Source organism: Salmo salar, chromosome 02 (assembly GCF_965601325.2).
Source record: "Salmo salar chromosome 02, fSalSal1, whole genome shotgun sequence".
NCBI classification, from domain to species: domain Eukaryota; kingdom Metazoa; phylum Chordata; class Actinopteri; order Salmoniformes; family Salmonidae; genus Salmo; species Salmo salar.
In genome coordinates, this window is record NC_138292.1 from 22,408,402 (window position 1) to 22,425,608 (window position 17,207).

Sequence of the window (17,207 nt, forward strand, 5' to 3'; positions counted from 1 at the left end):
ACTCCCACCCTCCCTCTCTCTCTTTCCCTGTTCCTCACCCTCCCTCTTCCACCCCCACTCCCACCCTCCCTCTCTCTCCCTCTCTGTTCCTCACCCTCCCTCTCCCTCCCTGTTCCTCACCCTCTCTCTCCCTCCCTGTTCTTTACCCTCCCTCTCCCTCTCCCACCCCCACTCCCACCCTCCCTCTCTCTCCCTCCCTGTTCCTCACCCTCCCTCTCTCTCCCTGCCTGTTCCTCACCCGCCCTCTCCCACCCCCACTCCCACCCTCCCTCTCTCTCCCTCCCTGTTCCTCACCCTCCCTCTCTCTCCCCCCTGTTCCTCACCTTCCCTCTCCCACCCCCACTCCCACCCTCCCTCTCTCTCCCTCCCTGTTCCTCACCCTCCCTCTCTCTCCCCCCTGTTCCTCACCCTCTCTCTCCACCCCCACTCCCACCCTCCCTCTCTCTCCTCCCTGTTCCTACCTTCCCTCTCCCACCCCCACTCCCACCCTCCCTCTCTCTCCCTCCCTGTTCCTCACCCTCTCTCTCCCACCCCCACTCCCACCCTCCCTCTCTCTCCCTCCCTGTTCCTCACCCTCTCTCTCCCACCCCCACACCCACACTCCCTCTCTCTCCCTCCCTGTTCCTCACCCTCTCTCTCCCACCCCACTCCCACCCTCCCTCTCTCTCCCTCCCTGTTCCTCACCCTCCCTCTCCCACCCCCACTCCCACCCTCCCTCTCTCTCTCTCCCTGTTTCTCACCCACCCTCTCTCTCCCTCCCTGTTCCTCACCCTCCCTCTCCCACCCCCACTCTCACCCTCCCTCCCTCTCCCTCTCCCTCCCTGTTCCTCAACCTCCCTCTCCCACCCGCACTCCCACCCTCCCTCCCTCCCTTTCCCTTCCTTCCTTCCTCCCTCCCTCCTTCCCTCGGTATAGTGAGTGGTAATGTAAAGACATGCAGGCCTCCTCCTTCCCTCAGTATAGTGAGTGGTAATGTAAAGACATGCAGGCCTCCTCCTTCCCTCAGTATAGTGAGTGGTAATGTAAAGACATGCAGGCCTCCTCCTTCTCTCAGTATAGTGAGTGGTAATGTAAAGACATGCGGGCCTCCTCCTTCTCTCAGTATAGTGAGTGGTAATGTAAAGACATGCAGGCCTCCTCCTTCTCTCAGTATAGTGAGTGGTAATGTAAAGACATGCAGGTCTCCTTCCCTCAGTATAGTGAGTGGTAATGTAAAGACATGCGGGCCTCCTCCTTCCCTCAGTATAGTGAGTGGTAATGTAAAGACATGCAGGCCTCCTCCTTCCCTCAGTATAGTGAGTGGTAATGTAAAGACATGCGGGCCTCCTCCTTCCCTCAGTATAGTGAGTGGTAATGTAAAGACATGCGGGCCTCCAGTTCGTAATATACATAAGCTGTATTAACCGTCCATTGTGTGGAAACAGAGGGAGGGTGGATGGAGGAAGGGAGGGAGAGGGGGATGCAGACAGAGGAAGGGGCAGAGGGCAGAAGAGGGAGCAGTAAGAAGCTGTGTGATTGGCTGAGAGGGGTGGAGGGGAGGGCAAATAGAAAGTGCGGGTTATTGTTGGCAATAGAAACAGCGTGGAAGTTTTGTAGTGAAGTCGTGTTCCGTGTCACAGCCCTATAGAACACGTCTGGTAATGTGTGCCAGAGGCATGAAAGATGGATGGAACAATTCCCTTTTCTCTCCACTCCTCTACCAGTACTTCTTCTCTCTCTTTCTAACCCCTCTCCTCCTCTCTCCTCTACTCTCCTCCTTTCTTTTCCTCTCCTCATCTTCCCTCTCTTTCCTCCTTTCTCCTCCTCTCTGCTCCTCTCTCCTCCTCTCTCATCCTCTCTCCTCCTCCCTGCTCCTCTTTCCTCCTCTCTCCTCTCTGCTCCTCTCTCCTCCTCTCTCGTCCTCTCTTCCTCCCTGCTCCTCTTGTCTCCTCTCTCCTCCTCTCTGCTCCTCTCTCCTCCTCTCTCATCCTCTCTCCCCTCTCCTCTACTCTCCTCCTCTCTTTTCCTCTCCTCATCTTTCCTCCTCTCCTCCTTTCTCCTCCTCTCTGCTCCTCTCTCCTCCAATCTCCTCCTCTCTCCTTCACTCTCCTATCTCCTCCTCTCTGCTCCTCTCTCCTCCTCTCTCATCCTCTCTCCTCCTCCCTGCTCCTCTTTCCTCCTCTGCTCCTCTCTCCTCCTCTCTCGTCCTCTCTTCCTCCCTGCTCCTCTTGTCTCCTCTCTCCTCCTCTTTGCTCCTCTCTCCTCCTCTCTCGTCCTCTCTCCTCCTCCCTGCTCCTCTTGTCTCCTCTCTCCTCCTCTCTCCTCCTCTCGCCTCCTCTCTCATCCTCTCTCCCCCTCCCTGCCCCTCTTTCCTCCTCTCTCCTCCTCTCTGCTCCTCTTTGCTCCTCTCTCCTCCTCTCAATTAAATTCAATTCAATTCAATTCAAGGGGCTTTATTGGCATGGGAAACATGTGTTAACATTGTCAAAGCAAGTGAGGTAGATAATATACAAAAGTGAAATAGACAATAAAAATTAACAGTAAACATTACACATACAGAAGTTTCAAAAGAATAAAGACATTACAGATGTCATATTATGTATATATACAGTGTTGTAACAATGTACAAATGGTTAAAGTACAAAATGGAAAATAAATAAGCATAAATATGGGTTGTATTTACAATGGTGTTTGTTCTTCACTGGTTGCCTTTTTCTTGTGGCAACAGGTCACAAATCTTGCTTCTGTGATGGCACACTATGGTATTTCACCCAGTAGATATGGGAGTTTATCAAAATTGGGTTTGTTTTCGAATTCTTTGTGGATCTGTGTAATCTGAGGGAAATATGTGTCTCTAATATGGTCATACATTGGTTAGGAAGGAGGTTAGGAAGTACAGCTCAGTTTCCACCTCATTTTGTGGGCAGTGTGCACATTGCCTGTCTTCTCTTCAGAGCCAGGTCTGCCTACGGCGGCCTTTCTCAACAGCAAGGTTATGCTCACTGAGTCTGTACATAGTCAAAGCTTTCCTTAAGTTTGGGTCAGTCACAGTGGTCAGGTATTCTGCCACTGTGTACTTTCTGTTTAGTGCCAAATAGCATTCTAGTTTGCTCTGTTTGTTTTGTTAAATCTTTCCAATGTGTCAAGTAATTATCTTTTTGTTTTTTCATGATTTGGTTGGGTCCTCTCTCCTCCACCCTCTGTCTGTCCCTTTTCTTATTTCCTATTTTCCACTACCAAGTTCTCTCTCTCTCTCCCTCTCCCTCTCTTTCTCTCCCTTTCTCTCTGTCCTTCTCCCTCTATCTTTCCACCCCTCTCCGACTTCACGCCTGTGTCTGAGAGTAAATCTGTGCTCTTCCAGACAAGTGAGAACACAGGAAGCCTTTTATCTGTTTAAACATCTCCCCTGTCTCTCCACGTCTCCTCTATTCCCTCTCTCTCTTTTACTGTCTCCCTGTACACATGCATTCTCTCAAACACACCCACAGATGCACACACACACACACACACACACACACACACACACACACACACACACACACACACACACACACACACACACACCACACACACACACACACACACACACACACACACAATGACAGATACACACACACACACACACACACACACACACACAATGACAGACTTTTAAACTTTTGGAGGTGGTACATGCTGGTGAAAAGGTTATCTAAATAAGGTCAGAGGACGTGAGAGGTGTTCACCACAGCAGAGCACTCAGACCACCATGTCCAAGGACCGTCTCACACACACACACACACACACACACACACACACACACACACACACACACACACACACACACACACACACACACACACACACACACACACACACACACACACACACAATGACAGATACACACACACCTTTTTCTTTTTCTCTCTTTATCTCGCTCTGTGTCTGATGAGTTTTTTATACGGTCTCATATGTCTGATAACACCATGTCTCTCTCTCTCTACTCTCTCTCTCTCTCTCTCTCTCTCTCTCTAACTCTCTCTCTCGCTCGCTCTCTCGATCTATCTCTCTCTCTCTAACTCACTCCATCTCTCTCACTCACTCACTCACTCACTCACTCACTCACTCACTCACTCACTCACTCACTCACTCACTCACTCACTCACTCACTCACTCACTCACTCACTCACTCACTCACTCACTCACTCACTCACTCACTATCTCTCTCTCTCTCTCTCTCTATCTATCTCTCTATCTCTCTTCCTCTCTCTCTCTATCTCTCTTCCTCTCTCTCTATCGCTCTCTCTCTCTCAATTCAATTCAATTCAATTCAATTTGCTTTATTGGCATGATGTAACAATGTACACATTGCCAAAGCTTACTTTGGATATTTACAATATGAAAAATAAAAATGAGAATCAAAATTGTCAACGGGACAACAGTAACAACAATAACCAAGGGTCAAAACTATACATTGAACAATAACAATAAGCATACAGTAGAGGACATGTGCAGGTTGATTGGTTTGTCAGACACGGTCCCTCAACTTATGGCAGGCAGCAACATAGTGTGCTGCCAACCCACAGCTCTCTACATCCTCCCCCAACAGGATGGGTAGCCTATCCTCACCAGAGAGGTCTTTGAAACCTTGAATAAGGGTTTCAAATTTGGGGAAATGACACTTTCTAATTGTTTTATATTTTTTACATTTTGTCAGGAAATGCAGCTCTGTCTCAGGTTCTGCTGTGGTGCAGTGTTTGCACAGCCTTTCCTCTACGGGGAGCCAGGTTTTCCTGTGTCTACCCTTCTCAATGGCAAGGCTGTGCTCACTGAGCCTGTACTTGGTCAAGGTTTTTCTAAGGTTTTGATCAGTAACCATGGTCAAATATTTAGCCACGGTGTAATGTCGATTTAGGGCCAGATAGCACTGCATTTTGCTTTGTGTTTGTGCTTGTGTTTCCAAATAAGCAATGTAGTTTTGTTTTGACTGTGTTGTAATTTAGTTTATTCTGATTGATTGGATGTTCTGGTCCTGAGGCTCCAGTGTATTAGTAGAACAGGTTTGTGAACTCAGCCCCAGGACCAGCTGGATGAGGGGACTCTTTTCTTTGCTCAGCTCTTGGCATTGCAGGGCTTGGTAATGATATGAGAGGGGGTCACTGTATTTTAGATATTTCCAAAACTTAATTGCTCTTTTTTGAGTTTTTATTATTAGTGGATATTGGCCTAATTCTGCCCAGCATGCATTGTTTGTAGTTTTCCTCTAGACATGTAGGAGAAACTTACAGAACTCTGCATGCAGGGTTTCAATGGGGTGTTTGTCCCATTTAATGAAATCTTGTTTTGCAAGTGGACCGCACACCTCGCTGCCCTAAAGTGTGATTGGTTCAATGTCACATTCAATTAGTTTTAGCCAAATTTTAATATGTATTTCAATTTGAATTTGCTTTTTAATGGCGTAGAATGCCCTGCGTGCTTTGTCTCTCAGTTCATTCACTGCCTCATTAAGGTGTCAGGTTGAGCTTATTTTTAAACCTAAGTAATTGTAGTGTGTGCAGTACTCTATATATTTTCTACCAATTGAGAACTTTGGTCTAATTCCCTGAGATCTGGATCTTCTCTGGAAAATCATTATTTTTGTCTTTTTGGGGTTTACTGCCAGGGCCCAGGTCTGGCAGTACTGCTCTGGCAGTACTGCTCTAGCAGGTCCAGGCTCTGCTGTAGGCCATGTGCTGTGGGTGACAGCAGGCATAGGTCATCTGCGAAGAGTAGGCATTTAACTTCTGAATTGTGGAGACTAACACCAGGGGCTGTTGATTTTTCTAGAATAGTGGCCAATTCGTTGATGTAAATATTGAAGAGTGCAGGGCTCAGATTGCAACCCTGGCGAAGGCCCCGCCCCTGGTGAAATAATTCTGTTCTTTTCTTGCCAATTTTAATGCTGCACCTATTGCCAGTATACGTTTATTTAATTATGTCATATGTTTTACCCCCTACACCACTTTCAATAACTTTGTAGAACAGTCCTGTATGTCAAATAGAATCAAATGCTTTTTGGAAGTCGATAAAGCATGCGTATATTTTGGTATTATTTTGGTGGACATGTTTATCTATCAGGGTGTGTAGGGTGTAAATATGATCAGTTGTGCGATGTTTTGGTATAAATCCAATTTGGCTTTTACTCAAGACATTGTGCTTATTAAGGAAGTTTAGAACTCTTACATTTATAATACTACAGAAAACCTTCCCCAGGTTACTGTTCACACAAATGCCTCTGTAATTGTTAGGGTCAAATTTGTCTCTGCTCTTAAAGATTGGGGTTATGAGTCCTTTATTCCAGATGTCAGGGAAATAACCTACACTCAGGATCAAATTAAACAGTTTTAATATAGCCAATTGAAATTTTGCACTAGTAAGTTTGAGCATCTCATTTAGGATGCCATCAGGTCCGCATGCTTTTTTACATTTGAGAGCCTGAAGTTTCTTATAGAGCTCCTGGTCAGTAATTGGGGAGTCCAATGGATTTTGATTGTCCTTTATAGCTTTTTCTAATTCATTCAACTTCTCATGAATTTGTCATTGTTCTGCGTTTGTGTCAATTTGAACAGTGTTGTAGAGTGTTTTAAAATGGTTGTCCATATGTCACCATTTTGTATCGCTAATTCCTCTTGTTTCGATTTTTTTAGTTTTTTCCAATATTGCCAGAAGTTGTTTGTGTTTATGGACTCCTCAATTAGTGTCAGCTGCTTGCTGTTGTACTGTGCTTTTTGGTTCTGAGTGTACGTTTATAGAGTTTTAAAGTCTCACAGTAATGAGACGTAATTCACCATTATTTGTGTCTCTGTGCTTTTGGTTGGATAGTGTTCTAAGTTTTTTCCTTATAATTTTGCAATCTGCATCAAACCAGGTGTCATCTGTGATCTTTTTTGTTTAGTTTTTTTGTCAATTTCAATTATGCTTCTTTTGCCATTTGCCTGAATATATAGTTGATGTTTTTTACTGCTAGATTAATGCCTTCTTTACTGTGAGTGAATGTGGTATCCAGAAAGTTTTCTAAGAGTGTTTGGATATTTTGGTTACTGGTTGCTTTCTGGTATTCTTCTGTGCTGTTTTGGGCCCATCTGTATGAATTTCTGATGTTGCACAGCTTACTGGGCTGTGAATGTGTGGTTGTTTCCATGTCTGTTCTTTTGAGGAACAACGTAATTTGGCTGTGATCAGACAGAGGTGTTAGTGGCTTGACAGTGAATGAGCTGAGAGAGAAAGGGTCAATGTCTGTAATCATATAGTCTACTGTACTGTGGCCAAGAGGTGAGCAGTAGGTAAATCTCCCCAAAGAGTCCCCCCCGTAACCTACCATTGACAAAGTACAGACCCAGGCTTCTACAGAGCTGCAACAGATCCCTTCCGTTTCTGTTGATGGTGCTGTCACTGTTGTTTCTATGAGGGAGATGAAGACAGTTAGAAACAGTATGGCCTGTAGTAAAGCTGTCACCTCATGTGCTCGTTAGATCAGGTAGTGTTCCTGTGTGCGCATTTGTGTCCCCACAGATGAGCACATTTCCCTGGGTCTGGAAATGGCACATCTCTTCCTCAAGGGTGGGGAAGATCTCCTCTGAGTAATATGGGGATTCTGAGGGGGGGATATATATTGCACTAAGGAACACATATTTTTCTGTCAGTACAAGTTTTTTTCCAGTTTTAACCAAATGTGATATTTGCCCATTTTGAGGGGATCAATTAGATTTTGTAGTTCGGATTTGTACCAAATGATCAGTCCTCCAGAGTCTCTGCCTCTATTGGAAGAGCTGTGTTTCTGTGATGGCACAATGACCTCTCTGTAGCCTGTGGGACAGTGAGTGACAATGTCAGCCTTACACCATGTCTCCTGCAGAATGATGACGTCAACATCTTTCAGATGTTTGTTGAACTCCAGTGTTAAACTCTTCAGACCAAAGGTTGATGAGTTTAGGCCTTGAATGTTCCACATGCTAACTGATAGCGATTTCATGTTGCAAAAAGAAAGAATAGCAGTCAGAAATACAGTAACTACTAACTAATAAGTTGTTAAGAGTGAGATAAACAGGATAACAGCAGATAGACACTTATTAGACAGAGACATGCACTCTTCAAGTCTGGAACAGCAGATAGACATGCTTACTGTAGGTGTTGTGTTACTCTCTGACTCGTACAGACTGTCTCTACACACAGACTGAATCAGAACCGTAGAGACACCCAGGGCCTGACTCTGCTTGAGAAGACATGTCGTTCACTGTGCAGTGTGCACACTCCTAGGCAGAATCAGACTCTGTCCTAGGCAATCTCAAACACTCAGGGCCCAGTCCTATACTTAAACACTGCCTTACAGTAAGTGCATTCTAGGAAACGAGGGCCCTAGGCAGAATCTCTCAGTTCAGAGAGAGCTACAGTATAGGCAGAATCTCTCACTGCATTACAGTACGTTCAGAGAGAGCTACAGTATAGGCAGAATATCTCACTGCATTACAGTAAGTTCAGAGAGAGCTACAGTATAGGCAGAATATCTCACTGCATTACAGTACGTTCAGAGAGAGCTACAGTATAGGCAGAATATTTCACTGCATTACAGTACGTTCAGAGAGAGCTACAGTATAGGCAGAATATCTCACTGCATTACAGTAAGTTCAGAGAGAGCTACAGTATAGGCAAAATATCTCACTGCATTACAGTAAGTTCAGAGAGAGCTACAGTATAGGCAGAATATCTCACTGCATTACAGTAAGTTCAGAGAGAGCTACAGTATAGGCAGAATATTTCACTGCATTACAGTAAGTTCAGAGAGAGCTACAGTATAGGCAGAATATTTCACTGCATTACAGTAAGTTCAGAGAGAGCTACAGTATAGGCAGAATATCTCACTGTCTTACAGTAAGTTCAGAGAGGAGCTACAGTATAGGCAGAATATCTCACTGCATTACAGTAAGTTCAGAGAGAGCTACAGTATAGGCAGAATATCTCACTGCATTACAGTAAGTTCAGAGAGAGCTACAGTATAGGCAGAATATCTCACTGCATTACAGTAAGTTCAGAGAGAGCTACAGTATAGGCAGAATATCTCACTGCATTACAGTAAGTTCAGAGAGAGCTACAGTATAGGCAGAATATCTCACTGCATTACAGTAAGTTCAGAGAGAGCTACAGTATAGGCAGAATATCTCACAGCATTACAGTAAGTTCAGAGAGAGCTACAGTATAGGCAGAATATCTCACTGCATTACAGTACGTTCAGAGAGAGCTACAGTATAGGCAGAATATCTCACTGCATTACAGTAAGTTCAGAGAGAGCTACAGTATAGGCAGAATATCTCACTGCATTACAGTAAGTTCAGAGAGAGCTACAGTATAGGCAGAATATCTCACTGCATTACAGTAAGTTCAGAGAGAGCTACAGTATAGGCAGAATATCTCACTGCATTACAGTAAGTTCAGAGAGAGCTACAGTATAGGCAGAATATCTCACTGCATTACAGTAAGTTCAGAGAGAGCTACAGTATAGGCAGAATATCTCACTGCATTACAGTAAGTTCAGAGAGAGCTACAGTATAGGCAGAATATCTCACTGCATTACAGTAAGTTCAGAGAGAGCTACAGTATAGGCAGAATATCTCACTGCATTACAGTAAGTTCAGAGAGAGCTACAGTATAGGCAGAATATCTCACTGCATTACAGTAAGTTCAGAGAGAGCTACAGTATAGGCAGAATATCTCACTGCATTACAGTAAGTTCAGAGAGAGCTACAGTATAGGCAGAATATCTCACTGCATTACAGTAAGTTCAGAGAGAGCTACAGTATAGGTGTAAGGTTCTGTATTTATTTTCTTAGTCAACCTTGTGTTCTGTTTCTTTGTGTTCTTGAACGTAGCCCTGTCTTTCATTTTTGTTCATTGATTTCACCTGTGTTAGTTAGTTACTCACCTGGTCGCATCAGCTCCTTATTTAGTTCAGTTCATTCTGTTTGTGCCTTTGTGAGGTACTGTTAATTTTGACTCTACTAAGCCTTTTCCTAGCTAGTTTGTGAGAACCAGTTATAGCCTGCAGTCCTTGTTTTGATTCACCTGCCTGTTTGCCTACCTGTGTATGACCATTGCCTGCCTGTGACAACGATTCCTGCCTTCTGCGAAGGCGAAATAAACACCTTCCGCGCACTGCGTGTGAATCTACACCTTTTCCTCCCTGAGAATTCATTACAGTAGGCAGAATCTCTCACTGCATGAAAGTAAGTTCAGAGAGAGCTACATTATAGGCAGTAAGTACATTCTTCCCTCATGAGGCCATAGCTTCCCTCAGGACTACATTAACGTCTGGCATATTAACACACGTTCACACTTTACTGTAATCTCAAGTGCACTGGGTTACATACATGCTATTACTCTTTAAGTGCGTGTCTGTGTCTATGTCTGCACTTGTGTGTGGTGTCTGTGCGTGTGTGTAAAATAACAGAACAGCCCATGCTATTGCAGCAGCAAACGAGGATCTCTAATGAATACAAATACAATTACAAATTGTTACAGCACCTCTCCATCACTGCTGAGGCTATGTGATGAAACTACTGGATTGTTATTTCTTAGTCTGCTATGCTTGGTTCCCTCAGAGAATGGCCAGGGTAGTTCATTACAGGAGCAGCCCATTCCTATCTGTTTGGTTTGGTTAGCTGGCTTGGTTCTGCTTTGGAAGGCAACCATATTATAAACAGGTAATTTAATGATTTCATCTGTCTATTATTCAATATTAAGGGCAGACAGTGGAATGTTGAGGTCACAAGTGACTGGTATATTCATAAAACAACACTCACATTGATATGACTAAAACTAGGCCACAAAATGACTATTGTGATTTATTAAGTCTGGGGTTTTTCTTTCGATGCAGTCGTTTAGTCAGCTGAATCTTATTCAGAGTGCCGACAACTAATAATGTTATATTTGGAATAGACAATTAGAGTCTGATCTGTACAGCATAAATACATTACATTTAAATGATTAGATGATTAGATTATTAGATTATTAGCCCCATTTGTCTCCCCAGTCCCCATCCCTCTCTGTCTCTCTGACATCACTCATTCTCTCTATCTGTCCCTGAGATATGATCATGTGTCAACTGGAGTTGATGAGTGCTGTTTTAATGTGCTGATCCTGGGACTAGTACTGACCCAAAGAGGTATCTCTCTCTCTCTCTGCAGACTGTCCAGTGGGGTACTTTAAGTCGGTGTTGGGTTCGGTTCCGTGTTCAGCGTGTCCGTCTAACAGCAGAACCAGTCAGGAGGGATCGCGTGTGTGTGAGTGTCGTAGCGGCTTCTACAGAGCACCCGCCGACGTCAACTCCTCCGCCTGCACAAGTGAGCGGGGGGGGGGGGGGGGGGGGGGTGGGTGTGGGTGTGTGTGTGTGTGTGTGTGTGTGTGTGTGTGTGTGTGTGTGTGTGTGTGGTGTGGGTGTGGGTGTGGTGTGGGTGTGGGTGTGGGTGTGGGTGTGGGTGTGTGTGTGTGTGTGTGTGCGAATCAGATTAGCTACATGCACTAGCAGCATTATGTAACAAATAGATCTGTCTGATTAAAAAGCTTTCACCTTTCTTGAGATGTAACATATATATTTAGTCATTTAGCCGATGCTTTTACCCAGAGATAAGTATCTACTTCAGCACATATAATATGTACAGTGCTTTCAGAAAGTATTCACTTTCACTTTTTTTTCAGAAAGAATTCACTGACTTATTCCACATTTTGTTGTGTTACAGCCTGAATTCAACATGGATTACATAGCTTTTTTCTCTCACCCATCTATACACAGTACCCCATAATGACAAAGTTAATTTTTGTAAATGTATTGAAAATGAAATACAGAAATATCTAATTTACATAAGTATTCAAACCCCTGAGTCAATGCATGTTAGAATCACATTTGGCAGCGATTACAGCTGTGAGTCTTTGCACAATATTTCAGGCTTACAATATTTGCACATTATTATTTTTTAAATTCTTCAAGCTCTGTCAAGTTTGTTGTTGATCATTGCTAGACAGACATTTTCAAGTCTTGCCATAGATTTTCAAGCCGATTTAAGGCAAAACTGTAACTACGCCACTCAGGAACATTCACTGTGTTCTTGGTAAGCAACTCCAGTGTTAGGAACACCTTCCTAATATTGAGTTGCACCCCCTTTTGCCCTCAGAACAGCCTCAATTAGTCGGGGCATGCTCTCTACAAGGTGTTGAAAGTGTTCCACAGGGATGCTGGCCCATGTTGACTCCAATGCTTACCACATTTGTCATGTTGGCTGGATGTTCTTGGGTGGTGTACCATTCTTGACCACACACAGGAAACTGTTAAGTGTGGAAAAATGCAGCAGCGTTGCAGTTCTTGAAACAATAAAACCGGTGCGCTCGGCACCTACTACTATACCCCATTCAAAGACACTTAAATATTTTGTCTTGCTCCATTCACTCTCTGAATGGCACACATACACAATCCATGCATCAATTATATCAAGGCTTAAAAATCCTTCTTTACACTGATTGAAGTGGATTTAACAAGTGACATCAGGGATGTGTTGTGTTTGCCCCAAAGATAACACTTTGTATTCAGGACATGAAGTAATTATTTTGCAGTATTACTGTTGTGCCTTGTTGCAAACAGGATGCATGTTTTGGAATATTTGTATTCTGTACAGGCTTCCTTCTTTAAACTCTGTCATTTAGGTTAGTATTGTGGAGTAACTACAATGTTGTTGATCCATCCCCAGTTTCTTTTCCTGTCATTAAACTCTGCAACTGTTGTAAAGTCACCATTGGCCTCATGGTAAAAATCCCTGAGTGGTTTCCTTCTTCTCTGGCATCTGACTTATGAAGGATGCCTGTATCTTTGTAGTGACTGGGTGTATTGAGACACCACCCAAAGTGTAATTAATAACTTCACCATGCTCAAAGGGTCATTCAATGTCTGCTTTTTTACCCATCTACCAAAAGCTGCATTTCTTTACGAGGCATTGGAAAACCTCCCTGGTCTTTGTGGTTGAAATTCACTGCTCGACTGAGGGACCTTACAGATAATTGTATGTACAGGGTACAGTGATGAGGTCATTTTAGAAATCATGATAAACACTACTATTGCTCACAGTCCATGCAACTTATTATGTGACTTGTTAAGCAACATTTTTACTCCTGAAGTTTATTTAGGATTGCCATATAGGCCAGTGACTCAATTGTATCCATTTTAAATTCAGGTTGAAACACAAGAACATGTGGAAAAGGTCAAGGGGTGGGGATACTTTCTGAAGGCACTCATCCCTCTAATTTGCCCTTTTCTTCTTTCCTTCCATCTTTCTCCCTCCCTTACTCTCTCCTCCTTCCTTCCCTTCTTATCCATCTCTCTTCCTCTCTTCCTACATGACATTTAAAGATTATTATTAGATTATTGTTCACTAACATATATTGTGCCTTACTTTCTAAGCCCCATTTGTCTCCCCAGTCCCCATCCCTCTCTGTCTCTCTGACATCACTCATTCTCTCTCTGTCCCTGAGATATGATCATGTGTGAACTGGAGTTGATGAGTGCGGTTTTAATGTGTTGATCCTGGCACTAGTACTGACCCAAAATGTTTAATCTCTCACTCCCCCCCTCTATATCTCTCTCTGTCCCCCCTCCAGGCTCTCCCTCTGCTCCGACCTCTGTCTCCTGGGAGTATGAGAGTGGTGATGGTGGGGTGTCTCTGCGCTGGCGCCCTCCAGTGGACATGGGGGGTCGTAGCGAGGTGTGGTACGGGGTGGTGTGTAGGATCTGTCCCTCGGCCACCTTCGCCGCCCCGGGGGCGTGCTCCTGGTGTGGAGAGGCGGTCACCTTCACCCCATCCCAGACTGGCATCAAGCAGACCAAGGTCACCCTCAACAACCTGCTCACCAGAGTCACCTACCTTATACAGGTATGACTACAACTCCCATGAGCACTAGATTTACCTACCTCTTACAGGTAGTTCTATAACTCCCATGAGTACTAGAGTTAACTATCTCATACAGGTAGAACTACAACTTCCCTAATCATCTACCCCCTATAGACACTACATTTCCCATCCCCTACCTCATACAGGTATAAAACTTGTGCATTAGAGTCACCTACCTCATATAGATACTGGATTAAATGTACATCCACTTAGTTTACATTTACATTTTTACATTTTAGTCATTTAGCAGACGCTCTTATCCAGAGCGACTTACAGTAGTGAATGCATACATTTCATTTCATACATTTTGTTTTTTCTGTGCTGGCCCCCCGTGGGAATCGAACCCACAACCCTGGCGTTGCAAACACCATGCTCTACCAAGTGAGCTACAGGGAAGGCTAACTACTCACAACAGCAATACCATTGCCTTTAACAAATCTTAGTTCAGTTTATGTTAACCTAACCTTGTCTTACTTTATCCTGCTGTTGATTGACAGGTGCAAGCGGTCAATGATGTCTCAGCTCTGAGTCCTTTCCCGCCTCAATTCATCAGCATCAATTTCACTACTAGCCAATCAGGTGAGAGCATGAGTCAGGCTTAAAGGGCCCTTCTGCCACTTTTCATCTCCAGCACCAAACCAGTGTCTACATACGTGAAAACAGCGTTTCTATGATCTGTGGTTTTAAAGCTTCTCTGTAACATCACACTGTAGGATTAAAAGTCATTTTCAAATCCTACAAGAAGTTTCTAGTCTTGCTCCCCACGTCACCGTGAATCTCATAGTGTTTGAAAATCACTTTTTTTGTTGTAACCTTCGATGATGTCATCAGGTAGAACTTTTTAGCTTCATATTTTTTCAACAAAACGTAGAAATGCGCCGTTTTCACGTAAACTCAGCAAAAAAAGAAACTGCCCTTTTTCAGGACCCTGTCTTTCAAAGATAATTTGTAAACATCCAAATAACTTCACAAATCTCAATTGTAAAGGGTTTAAACACTGTTTCCCATGCTTGTTCAATGAACCATAAACAATTAATGAACATGCACCTGTGGAACGGTTGTTAAGACACTAACAGCTTACAGACGGTAGGCAATTAAGGTCACAGTTATGAAAACTTAGGGCACTAAAAAGGCCTTTCTACTGACTCTGAAAAACACCAAAAGAAAGATGCCCAGGGTCCCTGCTCATCTGCATGAACGTGCCTTAGGCATGCTGCAGGTAGGCATGAGGACTGCAGATGTGGCCAGGGCAATAAATTGCAATGTCCGTACTGTGAGATGCCTAAGACAGAGCTACAGGGAGACAGGATGGAAAGCTGATCGTCCTCGCAGTGGCAGACCATGTGTAACAACACCTGCACAGGATCGGTACATCCAAACATCACACCTGCGGGAAAGGTACAGGATGGCAACGACAACTGCCCGAGTTACACCAGGAACACACAATCCCTCCATCAGTGCTCAGACTGTCCGCAATAGGCTGAGAGAGGCTAGACTGAAGGCTTTTAGGCCTGTTTTAAGGCAGGTCCTCACCAGACATCACCGGCAACAAAATCACCTATGGTCACAAACCCATCATCGCTGGACCAGACAGGACTGGCAAGAAGTGCTCTTCACTGACGAGTTGCGGTTTTGTCTAACATGAGGTGATGGTCGGAGTCGCGTTTATCGTCGAAGGAATGAGCGTTACACCGAGCCCTGTACTCTGGAGCGGGATCGATTTGGAGGTGGAGGGTCCATCATGGTCTGGGGCGGTGTGTCACAGCATCATCGGACTGAACTTGTTGTCATTGCAGGTAATCTCAACGCTGTGCGTTACAGGGAAGACATCCTCCTTCCTCATGTGGTACCCTTCCTGCAGGCTCATCCTGACATGACCCTCCAGCATAACAATGCCACCAGCCATACTGATCGTTCTGTGCATGATTTCCTGCAAGACAGGAATGTCAGTGTTCTGCCATGGCCAGTGAAGAGCCCGGATCTCAATCCCATTTAGCACGTCTGGGACCTTTTGGATCGGAGGGTGAGGGCTAGGGCCGTTCCCACCAGAAATGTCCGGGAACTTGCAGATGCCTTGGTGGAAGTGTGGGGTAACATCTCACAGCAAGAACTGGCAAATCTGGTGCAGTCCATGAGGAGGAGATGCACTGCAGTACATAATGCAGCTGGTGGCCACAACGGATACTAACTGTTACTTTTGATTTTGACTCCCCCTTTGTTCAGGGACACATTATTCAATTTCTGTTAGTCACATGTCTGTGGAACTTGTTCAGTTTATGTCTCAGTTGTTTAATCTTCTTATGTTCATACAAATATTTACACATGTTAAGTTTGCTGAAAATAAACGCAGTTGACAGTGAGAGGACATTCTTTTTTGCTGAGTTTATGTTGACACTGGTATTGTACTGGAGATAATGAAAATGTGATTGAAAAGTGGTGAAGTTTCCCTTTTAAGGAGAGTGACAAGAGCATTAAAGAATAAACGTTCAGTTTTCCGTGTGTGTGTACTAGTCTGTGTGTGTGTACTAGTCTGTTTGTCTACATCAGTTTCTTTGAGTATGGGTGTCAATCTCTCCCTCTTTTCTGCTCTCCATCTTTTCCGGTCCTGCTCTCTGAACTCGATATCCTGTCAGCTCACATTATGCTCAGAAGAGAGAGATAGAGAGGGAAGGAGAGAGAGGGAGAGAGTTTATAGACAGACAGTTTAGACAGACAGTTTATAGACAGACAGAGAGAAACTTGTAACTTTTATTTAGCTATTTTCCTCCTTTTAAAAGTAAATCATTTCTTATAGCCAATTATTTTTAATCCCCCATACGGGCAGAGATCTGCTAATAAAGGTACTATTATAACCTCTGTTTGTGTTGCCTTCTGTGAGTTAGAGAAAGCATTTGGGGTTGTGAAATGACAGGAATTCTAATAGATATGACCATTGTAAGCACAGAGTCATACTGGGCCTGTTCCCAGCCGTGGTGGCACAGCTAAGTCTGGCAGGCAAGTCCATAGCACAGATAGAACAATGAGACAGATGTTTCAATGGATGTATACATGTGAAGCATCTGGTTGGCGTTTCAACTCACTACCAAATATGGTGATGAGAGTAAGCCCAGTGTCTGAGATTCTCCTAATGTTGTCTTCGATTTAACATTTGATCTCCATACAGTTTTATTTTTCTAAAACAATAATATGTAACAAACAGTGGAGTGCGTTTTGTAGACTTTACCCTTTGCCAACGTTTCAAAAAATGGTGTTGTTTAGGAGTGCAAGGGCTAATTGAGATATTAC

General features: G+C 44.1%; 1 protein-coding gene across 3 annotated transcripts in view; it reads left to right on the forward strand.

Annotated features, from left to right (window-relative positions):
• The window catches only part of ephb6 (eph receptor B6), a 73,252-nt gene that overhangs the window by 49,033 nt on the left and 7,012 nt on the right, over positions 1-17,207 (forward strand). For all 3 annotated transcript variants that reach the window (XM_014154314.3, XM_014154323.3, XM_045700017.2), the window contains 3 exons: positions 11,175-11,330; positions 13,633-13,904; positions 14,420-14,501. In XM_014154314.3, the coding sequence (XP_014009789.2) occupies positions 11,175-11,330; positions 13,633-13,904; positions 14,420-14,501 (510 nt within the window). The remainder of the gene's footprint in view (positions 1-11,174; positions 11,331-13,632; positions 13,905-14,419; positions 14,502-17,207) is intronic.